The 18,737-nt window shown below is 35.9% G+C and overlaps 1 protein-coding gene across 1 annotated transcript; it reads right to left on the bottom strand.

Annotated features, from left to right (window-relative positions):
• Nucleotides 1-146: 146 nt before the first annotated feature.
• On the bottom strand, nucleotides 147-14,403 carry LOC108910039. The gene is made up of 24 exons (XM_023454598.1): nucleotides 14,374-14,403; nucleotides 14,244-14,311; nucleotides 13,886-13,994; nucleotides 13,767-13,833; nucleotides 13,484-13,676; nucleotides 13,161-13,242; nucleotides 12,956-13,102; nucleotides 12,731-12,855; nucleotides 12,571-12,672; nucleotides 12,396-12,516; nucleotides 12,204-12,333; nucleotides 11,866-12,097; nucleotides 11,607-11,816; nucleotides 11,175-11,487; nucleotides 9,961-10,235; nucleotides 9,649-9,908; nucleotides 9,395-9,581; nucleotides 6,621-6,815; nucleotides 5,851-6,161; nucleotides 5,702-5,784; nucleotides 3,798-4,117; nucleotides 1,075-1,269; nucleotides 305-615; nucleotides 147-238 (listed from the first exon to the last, which is right to left on the bottom strand). Exons 1-24 carry the CDS (start codon nucleotides 14,401-14,403, stop codon nucleotides 147-149), a joined length of 4,158 nt encoding a protein of 1,385 aa, XP_023310366.1.
• Between the last annotated feature and the right edge of the window lie 4,334 nt (nucleotides 14,404-18,737).

The following is an 18,737-nucleotide window of genomic DNA, read 5'->3' as shown; positions in this document are numbered from 1 at the left end:
AAATATATAATAGCAGTGTAAAGTATACTTTCTATACTAGCGCCATCTTCATGGCAGTAGGGCAACTTAGGTGCTACACGTAGAAATTAATATGTAAAGAGCGGTTGTTTCAAATTTAATTTTTCGAAATTCGAAAACTTCAGTTTCTAATGAGCTAGAAGTGAAGCAGGTGGCAGCGTAACAGAAGCATGGCCAGACAAGCCGGTCGGTAAACAAGCCAGGCCGCGAACCAAAGTTCCTATAAAAGAAATTATTTAAAAAATCGTTTAAAAAAATTAGTTTAAAAAATTTTATTCCTGCTTACCTCTTTGACTGCAAAAGCATTCCATATTGCTAAGAGCTCTTTTATACGTCGTAGTAACACCTCCAATGACAAGGATCTGGGTGCCGAGACAAGCCACAGAATGCCCGTGTCTTGGAATATGCATCTCTGTGACAGTCCTCCATTCTGCGTTTCTGGGATCCCACATGTCTATGTCCCCTACGCTGCTAATCTCCTTGCCATCCTTTTGGACAGATTTTCCGGCACCTCCAATCAAATATAACCGTTCTCCCATAGTGAAAAGGCAGCTAAAGCATCTCGGAAATTGGAGCGGCTGCCTTATTTCGGTCCACCTCGTAGGAAAATACAGAAATTAAATAAGTTCTAACTGAATTTATAGAGGGTGTTCTGGAAAAAAGTGCCATGAATTCCGAAGTTGACAAGACATTAATAAAATGTATCCTCAAAAACTGATAGGTGAACATTATTATTAACAGATATTGTGAATTAAACAGGCCTAGACGGTCAATTTTTTAATCAAAATATTGAGTCAATTGATTGACGTGCGCTTCAATCAACCGGCCAAACTTTTGATCAATACTCATTCGTAGTGGAGTTTCCGTGCACATCGTGAAATTGTACTTTTTTATGTGGTATTGTGGTTTGTGAAATACCCATGGTGTGAATGGTGTGGCTTCCTTGCCTTGACTTTATTGCCCTCAAGCGGTCAATAACGCTTGACTCAATCAATTGATCAAATTTTTTGATTAAAATCGAGGGTACCTTTAGTACTAAATGATTTTTTTACTTACTGATCACTTTTTATATTGTAACTCTCTACCGTGTCCAGCAGAATACGTTTACTTTTATTTCCAGACAAACCCCCAGCAACCCAAATATAATTTTTATACTTGGAGCAAGCTGGGCCTATTCTGTTATATATCATTGGGGCTCTAGCTTCCCATAATCTCTCCTCTATACTGAATTTTTCTACAGACTGTAAGGATCTACAAAAAAGTGAACAGGGTTTAAAAATATACAAAATAACCAAATACAACATGAATAACATTAACATTTTTGTGTAAAACGGTTTCCAAACACTCCAGGATCCTTCAAAGATTACGATTAAAACAGTTTTTATTGATCAAAATTGACTCAAAAATCACTGAAAATATACGAGGGCTCTTCAGAAAATAACCGAATTTTATTTTTTTTAAACTTTATTACCTATTAATTTTATACGTTATTGGTCCTTGTCTCCTTCATAATAGTGTGTGAATAGAAGACTATTCACACACTTTTCCCAGCGGTGTTTCATTTCGCGAAACATTTGCTTTGATGTCATTAACATAGTATGAAAACGGTTTTAATTTCGGAAATAAGAAAAAATCGCAAGGAGCTAGGTCTGGCGAGTAAGGAGGGTGAAGGAGGACAGTAATCTGATTTTTGCCAAAAAACTGACGAATTGACAAAGCTGAGTATGCGGGCGCATTGCCATGGTGCAAGAACCATGAGTTCTCTTTTTGCGAATTTTTTCACGTAACCGTTGTAAAACGACTTGATGCACGTTTCACTGTTTCACCTTGAGGTAAGAATTTAATAGTATATTACGTAATAAGTGTTGTAAAAAGCATNCTGCTGGCAATGCTCTTGCAGCACGACGTTTGTATCGCGAAGCATTTCCAAATAGAAACCTACCCCAATCGCGAATGTTCAGTACTATTCATCGAAGACTGGGAGAATTTGGATCGTTCAAAACTAGAATTTTTGATGTAGGTCGATAACGGAATACTAGAAGAGCAGAAGCAGAAGCTCGTATTTTGAATTCGATAGAGAATAATCCCAATTGCTATTCAGGCGGGCATTCCAAAGAGCTCCGTACATGAAACAATACGCGAACAAAACTTTCATCCGTACCACTACCAAAAGGTGCAAGCCTTATCTGCCGTAGATCCTGCTGCTCGTGCGAATTTCTGCAATACAATTAGAATACTTCATAATGGTGACCAAAATTTTGTTCGTAATATCCTTTTCACGGACGAAGCTGGATTTGGCCATGATGGCTTAATAAACCTCCACAATGAGCATTTTTGGTGTTATGAGAATCGTAATTTATCAATAGAGCGTGGTTATCAAAATAAGTTTTCCGTCAACGTGTGGGCCGGTATTGTAGGGGACTACTTAATTGGGCCACATTTCTTTCCACAAAGACTCAATGGTGAAGTTTACTTGAATTTTTTAAGAAATCACTTACTTATTCTATTGGAAGATGTACCACTCGGATTAAGAAATGCAATGTGGCTGCTTCAAGGTGGCGCGTCACCGCATTTTAATTTAGCGGCCAGAGAATTCTTAAATGAAACTTTTCCTGAAAGGTGGATAGGACGCGGTGGTTTTGTACAGTGGGCCCCTAGATCCCCTGACTTAAACCCAATCGATTTCTTTTTTGGGGCTATTTGAAGACGCTTGTATACAGGACACCTGTGAATAGCGTCGATGAACTGAGAGAAAGAATTGTTGCTAATTGTGAGGTAATTAAGCAAAAGGAAGGAATATTCCANTTACCTACTAATTTTTTATTTTAATTTGCATTCAATCAGTCAACATTTGCGGTCTTGAGTCAGTGTTTTTACTAATCTACTAACCATGAAAAAATGAAAAGGGTGGCACTCAAACGTATTGTTATCAGTAAAATAATTTTTTTTAATAATCTGAGTAATTATACTTTCAAAGAATTTTTGGGGGTCCAATTCTTTACCTTCTGCGGTCTGCCAGTTGCCGACCGCTGCCCTAAACTAACAGTGTGGTGTGACGTATCATAATTTGGCGTGATAGGCATACTTCTTTGAGGAGGAAGGCGCGACCATGAATTCCGGATATGTTTCAATGTTGCAAAATTTTCTGCAGCTTACAATGGAAGAGATTGTTGAAGAAAAGGAATTGAAAGACTTGTGGTTCTAACAGGCTGGCACTACAGCTCACACAGCCTGAAATTCACTTAATGTGTTGAGAGAAATGTTTCTGCGTCTCTTTAAGGGATGATGATGACCGCGCAGGTCATCAGATTTGAGCATTTGTGACTTCATTCTTGGGGATATCTAAAGAAAAAGGTGTTTAAACGTCACCCTCACACCCTGCCAGAGCCAAGAGAGCACATTATTGAAGAAGAGAATGCCATATCTCGCGATATATTGTCAATGAGCTATTCAAAACTTGAGAGATCGTCTCCAAAAGTATATTGCTGCTAACGTCTGCCATCTTGGGGGCATTATTTTCAAAACTTAATGAATATAAAATGGTATGTACTACTAACTTCGAAAATAAAAACATTTTTTCTCTATATACCCCAATTTTTTTTATAACTCCTCAAACTGCTTAAATGGTTCTGCCGCACCTTGTATATAATAAAGAGCAACTTGGTACAGGGTATTAACATATATGTAAAGATGTAATCTCTATCTTATTCACAATTTTTCGCACGTCCTTTTTTTATAGTTCATGTTTAGAGTAGGGAACTAATACATTTGAAACATACAGTAAATAGTTGATTATCAAAAAATCTGTTTTCCTACCTTCCTCGAGTGTCTCCGGAAACATGGCAGCGCGAACCCTCTGTGAACGTGTCTGGTTGAGCTGGTTATTCATTTCATCTACTTGATCTTGGGTGAATCCTTGGTACCCCTGATCTAAATCAAACAGATCCATCTCTTCATCTTCCTTTCCAGAGAGAGATGGTACCTGTGTGGCAGCTCCAGAATGAATTCCAGAGTCAGCCATGTAAGTGTTTTGCTGCCACATAATGGTCTGCTCTTTGGACGAAGGCATTGGTAAATCTCCGGGACCTTGATAGTGTCCCTGCGACACTGAAAAGTACAAAGCTCAAGAATTATGGAATTATGAATAAAAAAATTGGGTTTAATTTTCTCAATTCATTTAGAAAATGTTACATATATATTGTTTTAAGAAAAATGCTAGTATACAATTTAGTTCATAACTAGAAACAATAAAGTGTAAGAGATAAAATGGTGTTTTGATTGTTTACAAAGAATCAGATAACTGGCGACTTCATTTCAGAAAGTTTTAGAGTAAAAATTCTATATATATTCAATGTAAATACTGGCATATTGAGAAAATTTGCATTTGAAATTATATATTTAGGTATCTAATTAATTCAGTACTGACTTATGTAAGCAACTTTTGATTTTTTTAACATTCTTTTTTTTTAATACCACCATACTGCTACCTCTAAAAAATATTTAAAATTCTTCTGTCACAGAGGAAACAAAGATTGTATGCCATAAATAAAAATAATGTGAGACCATTTCCTGTGAAGTAACAAAAATAAATACAACACACTGATATATTTATCTCATAGATGAAACAACACTTGTATTGTATCTGTTAGAAAATAAAATATTTCCTAATAATAACTTAAAGATCATTGGCATGATGCCCAAATATGCAATTAAGTATTTGAAGAGTTATAATAATAAATTCCATACACCACTGTTTACATTTGCTGCTAATGAGTGGAACACAGTTTAATTACATAAATATTTAGATTGAGTAATTAGTCATAATAATTAACAATACAAAACTAGAACAAAATTTACTTACTTGGTCGGTTCTGGTTAGACTGCATGTAGCTCATGGTGAATCGGTGGTGATGGGCACACCTAAAAGATTACAATTCTCGGAATACTTATTACTCACGTACATATCTACTTATCAAATTTACATAAAAAAAATAGTACAACTGCCCTTGCAGGCTGGTAGTAAGGACTATTAGGGTTATTTAATAATGAAAACACGATTTTAGGTCGATGAAAAAATGTGTAACAAGTGCATTTGGTGACGAATGCATCAAGAATGCACCCACGCACAAAGCGATAAGAAATCCTCCATGTTGTACACAAAAGTTCATCGACTTTTTCTCAAGATTTTGGATTCTCTAATCCAGAAATATAAGAATAAATGGAATTGTATTGAGAAGGGTAAATTTGCCTTACCTTTCACCACTGGATCACACTTTTCTTTAACAATTCTACAATTTTTTTTGTATGCAAATCTTACGAACACAACACCGCACCCGTTGAACGACACAGATACACCATTAATAAATGCAGATCGATTTACACGTTACAAACTATTTCACTTTAAATAGTTCCTGAAACAGTTATGTATTAATGCGTATGTATATCATTTATAGGTAAAAAACATTAATAATTATTTATATATTGATAAAACATAAAGACCAATATAATAAAATAAAATATAAATTCAAAAATATATAATAGCAGTGTAAAGTATACTTTCTATACTAGCGCCATCTTCATGGCAGTAGGGCAACTTAGGTGCTACACGTAGAAATTAATATGTAAAGAGCGGTTGTTTCAAATTTAATTTTTCGAAATTCGAAAACTTCAATTTCTAATGAGCTAGAAGTGAAGCAGGTGGCAGCGTAACAGAAGCATGGCCAGACAAGCCGGTCGGTAAACAAGCCAGGCCGCGAACCAAAGTTCCTATAAAAGAAATTATTTCAAAAATCGTTTAAAAAAATTAGTTTAAAAAATTTTATTCCTGCTTACCTCTCTGACTGCAAAAGCATTCCATATTGCTAAGAGCTCTTTTATACGTCGTAGTAACACCTCCAATGACAAGGATCTGGGTGCCGAGACAAGCCACAGAATGCCCGTGTCTTGGAATATGCATCTCTGTGACAGTCCTCCATTCTGCGTTTCTGGGATCCCACATGTCTATGTCCCCTACGCTGCTAATCTCCTTGCCATCCTTTTGGACAGATTTTCCGGCACCTCCAATCAAATATAACCGTTCTCCCATAGTGAAAAGGCAGCTAAAGCATCTCGGAAATTGGAGCGGCTGCCTTATTTCGGTCCACCTCGTAGGAAAATACAGAAATTAAATAAGTTCTAACTGAATTTATAGAGGGTGTTCTGGAAAAAAGTGCCATGAATTCCGAAGTTGACAAGACATTAATAAAATGTATCCTCAAAAACTGATAGGTGAACATTATTATTAACAGATATTGTGAATTAAACAGGCCTAGACGGTCAATTTTTTAATCAAAATATTGAGTCAATTGATTGACGTGCGCTTCAATCAACCGGCCAAACTTTTGATCAATACTCATTCGTAGTGGAGTTTCCGTGCACATCGTGAAATTGTACTTTTTTATGTGGTATTGTGGTTTGTGAAATACCCATGGTGTGAATGGTGTGGCTTCCTTGCCTTGACTTTATTGCCCTCAAGCGGTCAATAACGCTTGACTCAATCAATTGATCAAATTTTTTGATTAAAATCGAGGGTACCTTTAGTACTAAATGATTTTTTTACTTACTGATCACTTTTTATATTGTAACTCTCTACCGTGTCCAGCAGAATACGTTTACTTTTATTTCCAGACAAACCCCCAGCAACCCAAATATAATTTTTATACTTAGAGCAAGCTGGGCCTATTCTGTTATATATCATTGGGGCTCTAGCTTCCCATAATCTCTCCTCTATACTGAATTTTTCTACAGACTGTAAGGATCTACAAAAAAGTGAACAGGGTTTAAAAATATACAAAATAACCAAATACAACATGAATAACATTAACATTTTTGTGTAAAACGGTTTCCAAACACTCCAGGATCCTTCAAAGATTACGATTAAAACAGTTTTTATTGATCAAAATTGACTCAAAAATCACTGAAAATATACGAGGGCTCTTCAGAAAATAACCGAATTTTATTTTTTTTAAACTTTATTACCTATTAATTTTATACGTTATTGGTCCTTGTCTCCTTCATAATAGTGTGTGAATAGAAGACTATTCACACACTTTTCCCAGCGGTGTTTCATTTCGCGAAACATTTGCTTTGATGTCATTAACATAGTATGAAAACGGTTTTAATTTCGGAAATAAGAAAAAATCGCAAGGAGCTAGGTCTGGCGAGTAAGGAGGGTGAAGGAGGACAGTAATCTGATTTTTGGCACAAAACTGACGAATTGACAAAGCTGAGTATGCGGGCGCATTGCCATGGTGCAAGAACCATGAGTTCTCTTTTTGCGAATTTTTTCACGTAACCGTTGTAAAACGACTTGATGCACGTTTCACTGTTTCACCTTGAGGTAAAAATTTAATAGTATATTACGTAATAAGTGTTGTAAAAATCATTTTACGTACGAATGGAAAAGTTACGCACGACGCCGCGTAGCGGCGAGTGCGTAATTCTATGAGTGCGTAATTGCATTACACCACGTATTACGTACTATACTTTACCTGCGACCACTACTTTAAATGCTTAAAAACACACCGTCTGCGATCAATGCAAGATTCCTCTTACATCATACGGTAAAAAAATCGCACAGCTTGGTAAAAATATCGCACAGTTTTCCTAGCAACCGCCTAGCAACGGTCAATACAAACAGTATTGTATTGACCGTTGCTAGGCGGTTGCTAGGAAAACTGTGCGATTTTTTTACCGTACGTAATAGGAATCTTACATTGATCGCAGACGGTGTGTTTTTAAGTATTTACAGTAGTGGTCGTAGGTAAAATACATAATTCCATTAAATTCGAAAAAAAACAGTGAGCTTCACTTTGACGTTGGATCGAGACTGACGTGATTGGAGTGTGGAGATTTTTTACCAATCCATTTGATGATGGAACTTTTGCCTAGATGTCGTAGCCGCAAACACAACTTTTGTCGCCGTTATGATCCTTTGAATGAATGTTTCATCGTCATTGGATGGTTCAAGGAGTTGTCAACAAACGTCCACATGATTTTTTTTCTGTTGTTCTGTAATCAAACAAGGAACCAATTTTACTGCAACTCGATGCATGTTCAATTTTTCAATAAAAATTTCATGGCATCACCCAATCGAGATTCTAACCTCTTCTGCAATTTCTCTGACAGTCAGTCGGCGATTTGCACGCACCAGATCTTTTATTTTCTAAACGTAGTAGTGATCAGTTGAAGTGAAAGGGCTTCCTGGTCGAGGATCATTTTCAATTGACTGACGACCACTTTTAAAACCATTCGTATAAGGATGATCAAATGATTTCCTTGATGGATCAAGTACCGTAACCGTAGTTTCCGTTTTGCCCCAAAATGGCAGGTTGACAATTTTAGATGTGCTTGACGTTTCTGTTTCATTGCATATTAACTATAATTTACAATTTTTTAGGTTTAACTGCTATTTATAGCAAAGATAATTGGAATTTAATCTGCACAATTTTAGATTAAAATTTTGTATTACTCTCAAATAAGCTGTTCAGAATTATTAACTGATGAATCTGTCCTTATCAAAGAATGTTTAATCTGTATTTAATTACATTCCTTAGCAACAGCTAATCAATTGTTTAACACATTAACGTCCAAATTAGGTTGTTGCATATGTACTGGCATTTGCCTGAAAATATGTATCAAGTATGTTATATATAGAAAATTGTTATATTTTTGTGGTCGCTTAATTTTTAAAATTGCAAGATCTGTTTTTTTATGGCATATAACACCGTTCCTTTAAATGAATATGTTTTTAGGTTGTATATAATAAAACATTTAGACACGCTATAAAAAATCTTGTCCCCACCTTTCTGACGTCAAAGATGAATCGTGTGTATCGTTTTCCGTGCCCTAATCATCAAATATCAACAGTGTGAACAGAACCGAAAAGAAGCATCTGAGTGTGTCCGCTGTAGACAAATTTAGCGTTACGGTTGTATGTTGATGAAGATTTAAATGCTAATAGTATGATCTGAGATAAAAAATCTTTATTGCCAGAAAAGTTTTAATTTGAAATAATCTTTCCTAGACTGCAAAATATTCTCCGAGATGTCAAATTATTTAATTGCAATTAAAATATTTCGTATTTTCAATATTTTCATCGCCCTGCATGATTTTAAATTTGCACAATTCAAATTTAAGATAGTTAATAGCCTTTCAATAACTGAGTGCAAATTGTGTTTTAAGTCCAATATTTGAAGGATCCTATAGACCTTAAGAAGCTCTTTAGGGAAAAGGGTTGCTCATGCTTTTTTATGAGCTGAATCATCCGTAAATGTTTGTCGGAACATTGCTATTACGCTGTGACTCATTTGTAAGGTGTGATATGAAAAATATTTACTCGTAGTCTTGACCTTGTCCACCGATGGCATATAGCCCCTGGCTACAAGACACCAGTCCAAAATTCTTCCTGGCTTCATAAAGGCATGGTTCGCTGAAAAAATTTCTGGTTACTGGGTCGAAACTCCACACGCTTCTGAGGATAATACATTTTCCTACAACCTCGTCCTCTCTGGGATCAGCACCACCTACCCAATGAAATTACAGGCAATCTCAGTTTACACAATTCCTAATATAATAGTGCGATATATTTACCTACTAGATAGATTCTTCCTTTTAAGAACTGGACGCTATGGTGATGTCTCGGTTCGGGTAGTTCCCCTACAAATTCCCATGCGTTTTCATCAGTGAAGTACCGATAAATGTTTTTGCCCGTGTTCCTTCCTACTCCGTAATCATTGTGAGGGTCCACTCCACCAAATACCAGGACAGTTTCATGGTCTTTTTGAAACAGTGATCTGTTCGTCAATAAGTCTTTTCTAGCAGGACTCCGAGCTGTTTTGCTTAGTTTATTACTGGAATAGGTTTAAATTAACGTCATGGAAATTCATGAAGATGTTTATTTACCCAGAAGTTTCTTTTCCACGGACACTGAAGAGTTCTAACACTTTATCCCTTCTTTGATTCTTTTTGAGATCTCCAGGTCTAAACTTCATCACGATTTCTTTATTGAGTTTACTCACCAATGTTCTTCGCATGTAATTCCTGAAAGCCCTCTGGATTACTTTAGCTGCCTCGCTTTTCGACATCCACTTCTTTACTTTTCTTTTAGGTTTCGTAAAACGGCTCTGAGATAACTTCCAGTTTGTATTTCCAGAGTGCAACGTTTTTGTTTCCTGATCCTGAATATAAATAGATTATTGTCGCTTAACTTGAAGATTTTTTTAACAGAAATACAAGTCGACAAAAGGTAAGATTCGGGCATCGCAAGTGCATTTTGTTAAAAAAATGAAAAGTGAACACAACAATGCTAAGTTGTCTTACCTTTTGTTAGCCTGTAATCACAGTCTGTAATGTACTAAACTTAATATGCACTTACATGTCTGTCATTACTTACCAATTGTTGTATCGTATTTCAGATGTGACCTGTCAACATTTATAGTTTATAAAGTTACCGACATCATTTTCACAGACAACTCACCATTATTTTCAATTATATGACTCCTGTTATCAACCATCTGCAAGATGTAACTGCGACGTTGCGATAAACTTTGGGATCATCGAAACAAAAACAAAAGAGTAACATTTCTTTCTAAAACAACTCCTACGATCCTTCAAAGATTGAGGTTTTAATCAATTACTCAATTTTATACACTCTTCAAGTAGCTGCCTTACTGTGTAAAATGAGGGAACCACACTGCACTAAAATTAGTTCTTTAAAATGTATGACTCGTTTGCAATTTTTTAAGAATACGGAGAACTTAGGAATCAATTTTGTTTGTTTTGAAGAGGGGAATCAGTCCTGAAAATTTGTCACAAAGTCGCTGTTACACCCTGTATTATCAATAACTTTTATTTTGGTAATTAGAAAACAACTATAAATACTAATTAAAAATTTTTACTTGCTGATTTGAAACTAAAATATTCCGAAATCAATGAACACACACATCTTCCTATTTAATAATTTTTATGGAAACCTTTTCATGATAAATACAATGCCACAATATACAGTACGTTACATTTTTCCAAACGTCCACTAAAAAATATATCACTAAAATTTTCCGGACCGATCACGATACCACTTTATTTATCTTCTTTTGCTGGCTATAGTTAGTACTTACTTTCTTTTTCGATAGGAATTCCTCCATTGTGGGAACCCTTGGCGAGTTATTTTCCGTCGGCGCCTGGTTGTTCCGGAATTTGTTGTACTCCTTAGCGTCGTGCTTCGATTCATTCAACATCCTGGGTTTGTTCTTCTCGATCAACTGATTCCTTCTGTACTGGTCCAGGTAGATGAGGAACTCCCTGTAGGTGAAGTAAGTCTTGTCAGACCCGCTCCAGTTTCTCGGAGGCGGTTCTTGCAATCCCAGGACCGCGTTCCAGTGCTGGAAGTCGTCGTTCTCTTGGCCATACCAGTACTTGATGATTACATAACTGGAAAAAAGGTGTTTTGTTCATTAATGCTACTATTTGTAAAAGTTATCCTCCTTTTACAAAAAAAAAAACTTTGGTATAGTTGGTACAGTTATAGGAAAGTCCTAAAATCTCCTTACGCCAAGCCGTCGTCAATCATTTTGCAAATTCTGGAATCTCTGGCTAATTCCATGAAGTCTGGATTTTCCGGATTCCTCTTTATATCAACCAATTGCCATGGTGCTATGTTCCCGAAGCGAACGCATTCTAATATTTCATACTTGTATTTGTCCCTGTTCGACCAGTCGTGCTTCAACCACCGAACGGCGGACATGAAAATCTCCATTTCGCTAAAAAGAAATAATAGTAACACTTAAGGAGATTCTTCCTTCAGCTTACCAATTGACGCAAATGTAATTCGATTTCAGGAGGTTCTTCACGTCCTCTAGTTCGAGCTCCAGCCAGTTCTGCGAACTGACTAGCATGAGGAAGAAGCCCTGAATCCTTGGCAGCATAAGCTCTCGAACCTCTGGCAGATTCTTTTCCTTAGCGTCCATGTAGAGTAGGAAGGCGGTGTCTTCGTTGAAGACGTCAGCGTGGTCGATGAACGCCCAACACTGCTCTACTAGGTCTACAAGGTAGAGTGAATGAGTGTGAAGAAGTTGCTAATGGTGTTTGCTGCTTTGGAAGAACTCAAACGCTGACAATATCTATAAGAAGCAAAGGCGGTAACTCACCTTTTATTTTCAGGTATTTTGCGGAATTGAAGATATCCAGGACGTTTTCTCTATTTAGTTCCTTGTATGAGGGTTCTCCGGTTATCATCCATTCATAGATGAAAGCAAACGCAGATGCACTGCATTTGTCCTTAAATACATAAGTAGAAAATAAAGTAAATAATGAAAATAGTGTAAATCTCTAAAATCTACCGAGGGCAATTCCACTTTTTTCACCGCTATGTAAGCATCAAACAGCTCAGAGTAACACTGAAGCACGATAAGGTGGCAATTGAATTCTTCATTGTCGATGTAAACTTTGCAATCTGCATTCCTAGAAAAAGCTTTTATTTATCTCAAAAATACGTCACTAATATGAAATATTTACGTGTAGTTAGTGATTCTAGAGTACAACTCTAAATAAAGATTTTTCTTTTCCGGCAACACAACTTTTTGCCAAGAAATTTCGTCTGAACCGCTATATCCTAATCTGTAAAATAACCGAAAGAAAGTCTAGTGGAAAGACAAGTCAATTACAAATTTAGCACCTGCCAAGATTCAATTCGGGATCCAGTATTTCGGAAGTCTGCTTGCTCTCATATTCGGAAGCTTCTTTGTTCCCGCTTCTAACTGGAGTGTTGCCTATGATGGTGCCCAGACTAGAAAATCCAGCCTAAAAATATTTGTTTAGGTCATTACCCTCGTCAGTTAAAGTACGAGTCAGCTAGTGTTATATTTTGAAAATGATGAAGCAATTATGGAAAGGTTCCAACCTGACTCATGATGGTATCCATTGCAGAAGTTTTAGAAAAATCTGTCTCATGCGCCATTCTGCTATAATTCGCCTCTGGGTGTATGTTGACTTTGGTATTTTTCGGATCAGCCACAAGTACACTTAATTTATTGGATGAAAAAACTACCTGGAACGATGTGGATATTAAATTTTTAGCTAGAAAGAAACTACGCGTATCTCAATACCTGGGAGGACTCAACTTTAAGGTTTCCACTCGGTGTCAATTTGAAGGGAAAATGGCCGCTGTCTATTTTGGTAAACTGCGAGCTATATTAAACTCTGTTTTTGAAAAAAGTTAGTTGCTTTTGGTCGAAATTTACAAATAAAATAAAATTACATTCAGCTATTACAAGATTTAATTAAAAAAAGAACAAGTTATATATTTGGTATTTAGGAAAATCTCTGAAAATGCTTTAAGATTTCTATAATTCTTCTGGTAGCAAAAAAAATCGTATATCTTTTTTCAATGACTACTTCCATTATATGCGTAATTTTTTTAGCTACTCACTTATATTTTGACATTCTATCCTCGGATACGACGTCAATAACCTGCGCCTTGGTTTTCTTTTTGCTAGGAAAAAGAAAATCCTTGCGGCTTATTGGTTCCGTGAACACGCGTTCTGGTTTCTTCTCTTTTGAGTACAGCAATATGAGATTCTCTGACGGAATCGTAGAGGTACTGGGTCTATAATTACCATAACCTAAAAGAACATAACAATGTACCAAAATATATTTGCTTCAAGGACACATTTTTGGAAAACGTCAAAGGAATTGACCATAGACGTACAAACCTTTGGGCAATTTGGATATGTTGGGAATTAGGGTCCTCGTATCTGACTTTTCCAAAGGGTGATGATGCTGGAAAATATAAAAAATGGGTACGGAACATTTTTAGCTTGATATCATTTACCCTAGACAAGTAAGTGTCACCGGAACCTCTTTCAGACCTTCGAAATATTGGGCTTTTTCTAGGGCTTTTGTCTTTCTTGAGATCAGTCTCGTCAGAAGAAAAATTTAACCTAAGATCACATTAATAGTAAATAGTCGAAATAATATAATTTAATTTATTGTTAGTTAGCAAGTTTGATATTTCTAAATTTGTGAGCTATAATACTTTTTATATTAAATGTTTTCTTCATGATCCAAATCACCTAGTTCTATACTTCATTGAAATATCTTTGATATAGACTTAGATATTGTATTTTTTTTATAAATTATAGTTTTGCATTTTCCGCCATAATTATGTCATAGAAAAGTACGAAACTTACCTCAAATTTAGCAAATCTAAGTTCCCCAAACTGAATTTTTCCCGGTCCTCGGATCGGTTTGAATTTCCCTGAAACGTCAAAAATAACTATCAATAGCAACATTTATGTTTTCTCTATATAGAAATCTTACTTCTTGAGCTTTGGATAAACTTTTTACCATTATATGACTGCCGCCACAACTGGAATTTTATTTGTTTTGAATCGCACACACACACACCGTATCCTTTTTGAGATTTTCGAAAAATTAATCACAAAACAACAGAAACTAGTTGTCAACGCTTGTCAAAAAATAACAAGCAGGTGATGATTGTGCACTTTCAGGTTTAAACATTTCTTTTTCGATAGTAAATGCTTTATACAATTCAAATCAACAGATCAAGTAGTGTTTTACTGCAGGAGTAGATAAAGTAATAGTTTAACAGAAAGGGTAGGCACTTTGATTTTATGGTTATTTATTTATATATAACTTATTTTTCATCAATACTTCACCCTTTTTCACTACAGAGTTTTCTATACAGGGTGTCCGGAAATGATGAGCAAAAAATTCAGGGGATAATTCTAGACTGAAAATAAATCCTACCCCTTTCTATAAAATTTTTTCCAAAACTGATTATTAACGGAGTTACAGGGTGTTAAAGTTAAATTTTATTTGCAGTTTTTTTGCAATACCTTTTGCCACACTCATAATATTTTGACGAAATTTTGTTTATAGGGGTTGGGGTTTTTCGGGATGAGGATTATAAATTTGCCCACCGTTTTTTCGCATTTTGTAGAGGGCGCCACGTACGAGCCTTTATTTTGATTTGAATGGTTCCAACTTTTTTGTGCTACACTTTATGCGAAATTTAACTGAATATTTTTGTTCTCCTAACCTTTTGCCATAAAAAAGGTAAACTTTATTTGTTTCGATAAATCTAACCGTTTTCGAGAAAAACGCTACAATAACATTGTAGCATGTGATGAATACGAAATCATTTTAATTTATTTTCTACATTAAACATAACATGCTTCGGAAACAAGCGCTTAGTTGCCTTGGAAACAAGATTGTGGAGAATTAGTTTTGACAGATAGTAATTTTGTACAAGTTCTTTTGTAGTAATTGTTATCATAAAAATAATAATAAAAATGAACAACAATTACTCTAACGTGGAGTTGCGGGACATGCATTATTATTACGGTTTAGCTGCTGGCAATGCTCTTGCAGCACGACGTTTGTATCGCGAAGCNCTGTTATCTCATCTCTCAGTACAAAAAGTAGATGGATAGATGGGTGGATGGGTGGGTTTTATAGGTGGTACAGGTGGATGAATAAACATGCGTATTCATGCATGAACGACTGGATAGAAAGATGTATGAATTCATAAATGGGTGGGTGGATAAAAAGTTGGATCCAGTACTCTGAAACACGAATTATGCCATGAAAATGGAGGTTTATAAGCATTTTGATCTATTTTCTGTTTTTGAATGAAATTGAACCAGCTTGTCTGACTCTATGATGATAAATTGGAATTAAACGAATGAAAAATCATGCGTCAAGTGAGCTGGTAGAATAATTTGATTTCTTATAACTTTCGTCGATCGTAATGACGTTTTTTGTGAATTTTGACCTGTTTTTTTAATTTTCCCGAAAACTCAGACCCGTTGGGCCAAATCTGAAGGAAGATTCGGATTCAGCGGAAGAAATACATGGAAATACATGAGTCTGAATACCAGATCCGATCCTTTTTTTTGTAGGGCAGGATTCGAACCAATACCTTTGACAGCTTGATCATCGCAGGTTCTATTACTGTGTTGCTACATTTTAGATTGCAGCTTTTCCTAACACAATCGTTTTAATGTTAAGGTAATATTGACTTAAAATTGTATTTATTAGATTATTCCACCTTTCTTTTTTTAAATCAGGAAAAACCGCCCTTAAATACAGAAAATACTGAATCTCGTTTTGAGAGGAAACAGCATCAGGTGTATGTATTTTGATACGATGAACCCAAATCTAAATTCAGAATTCACCCTCCGTTCTTTTAAATCGCCGAAAAACCATCCTTACATACGGAAAATCTCACTCTAGGGGCTACAGCATTTGAAACAATTGTAAAAGAAAAAGAGAAAGGAAGTTACTGCAGGACCATGTACGAAAAGTAATGCCTCCGAATTATTTATGTGAAAACTCTTAAAAGTTTTGAAATAGAACAAGCTCCTGGAAGGTGTTCTTTAAGTTTTGGAAACAGATGAAAATCGGGTAGGGCTAAGTTGGGATTGAATGGAGGATGATTGATGACAGTGAACCCAAGGCGTCGGATTGTTGCAGATGTTGCAGCGCTCTTGTGGAGTTTGGCGTTGTCATGTTCTTCGAATTCGTAATTTCAATTTTCTGAGGGTCTCGCAGTACCTTGCAGAGTTTATGGTGGTGCCTTTAGGCATGAATTTCAAATGCACCACACCTTGAACATCTCAAAACACTGCGAGCATTACTTCGCCTGCTGATGACATTGTTTTGAACTTTTTTGGCGTCGGTGGTCCTTTATGGTGGAACTTCATTGATGCTCTCTTGTTTTCGGGGCCAAATGGTGAACCCCGCTTTCATCACTTGTCACAATGTTGTTAAGGAATCCATCACCCTCATGCTCAAAACGCAAAAGAAATTCTTGACAGATGTTCAATCTCCTCCGTTTCGAAAAACCCAACGTCGCACATTACTGATGTCGATACAATCATCACCGTATACAGCTTTCATTCTTCTTTGGATTTCAGTTCGAGGCACTTTTTCTGCGGTTACAATCTCGATTACAGTACGCTGTTTCTCACGCACCGACATAGTTACGTTATACACCGCCATGTTACACGCTACAATTCAAGCGACAGAGAGTTGCAACTTGTGTCAGTAAAGCGGGAAAGTCGACCGAGTAATATGCATAACATGTACTCGTAATACCTCTACCGATATTGAGAACAGAATAAAACATTCGGAGGCATTACTTTTCAGCATGCCCTCGTATTTTGACATGGATTTTGACATGGTGAAGCCGAATCCAAAGGTGAAATTACTATATTACTCTCCAGTATTTTTATACCGTTCAAAATAAACCTAAAATCTGGGAAAGAGATAAATAGAACATCAGGCATTTGATTTTTGGCCCCTTTTCCCTTCTAAGCATCCAACAGAAATCTGCCAACATATTAACATCCCATCTTCCTTGGTACCGACGCTCCATTTCCTTAATATCTTCATGAAACCCTGTTTTTCGCTCTAGTATCCGAGGTTCTCCGGAAAATAGACAATATTAAATCCTCATTCTTTTGATTCCTCAAGAAATTCAGAGCGACTTTCTTGAAACTTAGCCATGCTGCTCCTTCAGTATCATTAATTTTTGTGATAAATTTTTCGTCTCTAAACATGATGCGGATTTGAGGACTATCGAAAACATATTCTTTCAGTTTAGCATCATTTTTTCTCCAGAGATTTCTCTTCTAAGTATCTATAACAGTCGCCATCTTTGTCCAAAGCTTTAACGAATTGTTTCATGAGACCGTTTGATATGGAGAGGTGGAAGCAGAATATTTGATGGGTTCGCTGATGATGTTTTTCAATCTTGGATGGAAATCTCTTCTCTTTGGCCATACTTTCTGTTTCTATTATCCCATAGATATAAGAAACACGGATGGAAGATGAAGTTTTACTCCCCCTAGTTTTGAAATATAGAATTTTTATAATTTATTTTTATAACATTATGAATGTTACTGGGAAAATCTTCCATTTTATTGCATTCAGCACATGCTTTTGAATATATTTACATATAAATTTAAGTTGTCACTCGATACTCTTCGACCAACCAAGATTTTTATAGGGTCTCATCAATAAAAAGTCAAATTTATATCTTAGTCTTATGATAGGGGTCATTGAATCTGTTACTGAATATATTCCTAGTAATTGTATGTTTGTCGACATTATAATAATAATATCTCTACTCCTCATTCTAACTACGAGAATTAGCCCATAAGTCGGAGACTTGTGCGGGAGAGGAGGCGGCATATTATTATTAGGCAGGCCGCATTTGCGCCCAGGAACGACTTATGTTGGTAGGCCCTAACCACCATTCAGTGCANATCATTTACCCTAGACAAGTAAGTGTCACCGGAACCTCTTTCAGACCTTCGAAATATTGGGCTTTTTCTAGGGCTTTTGTCTTTCTTGAGATCAGTCTCGTCAGAAGAAAAATTTAACCTAAGATCACATTAATAGTAAATAGTCGAAATAATATAATTTCATTTATTGTTAGTTAGCAAGTTTGATATTTCTAAATTTGTGAGCTATAATAATTTTTATATTAAATGTTTTCTTCATGATCCAAATCACCTAGTTCTATACTTCATTGAAATATCTTTGATATAGACTTAGATATTGTATTTTTTTTATAAATTATAGTTTTGCATTTTCCGCCACAATTATGTCATAGAAAAGTACGAAACTTACCTCAAATTTAGCAAATCTAAGTT

The sequence above is a fragment of the Anoplophora glabripennis genome, unplaced genomic scaffold (genome assembly GCF_000390285.2).
Source record: "Anoplophora glabripennis isolate ALB-LARVAE unplaced genomic scaffold, Agla_2.0 scaffold356, whole genome shotgun sequence".
NCBI classification, from domain to species: Eukaryota; Metazoa; Arthropoda; class Insecta; order Coleoptera; family Cerambycidae; genus Anoplophora; species Anoplophora glabripennis.
Note: the sequence above shows the minus strand (reverse complement) of the source record. Positions and strands in the feature narration are given on the sequence as shown.

Excerpts from the sequence above, each read along its gene's own strand:
- LOC108910039 (XM_023454598.1), bottom strand. The coding sequence starts at position 14,403 with ATGGTAAAAAGTTTATCCAAAGCTCAAGAA. Across the intron at positions 12,098-12,203 it reads AAAATACCTGAAAATAAAAG|ACCTAGTAGAGCAGTGTTGG; the intron begins GTGAGTTACCGC and ends TCTACCTTGTAG. Across the intron at positions 9,582-9,648 it reads AGGAAGAATCTATCTAGTAG|GTGGTGCTGATCCCAGAGAG; the intron begins GTAAATATATCG and ends TTCATTGGGTAG.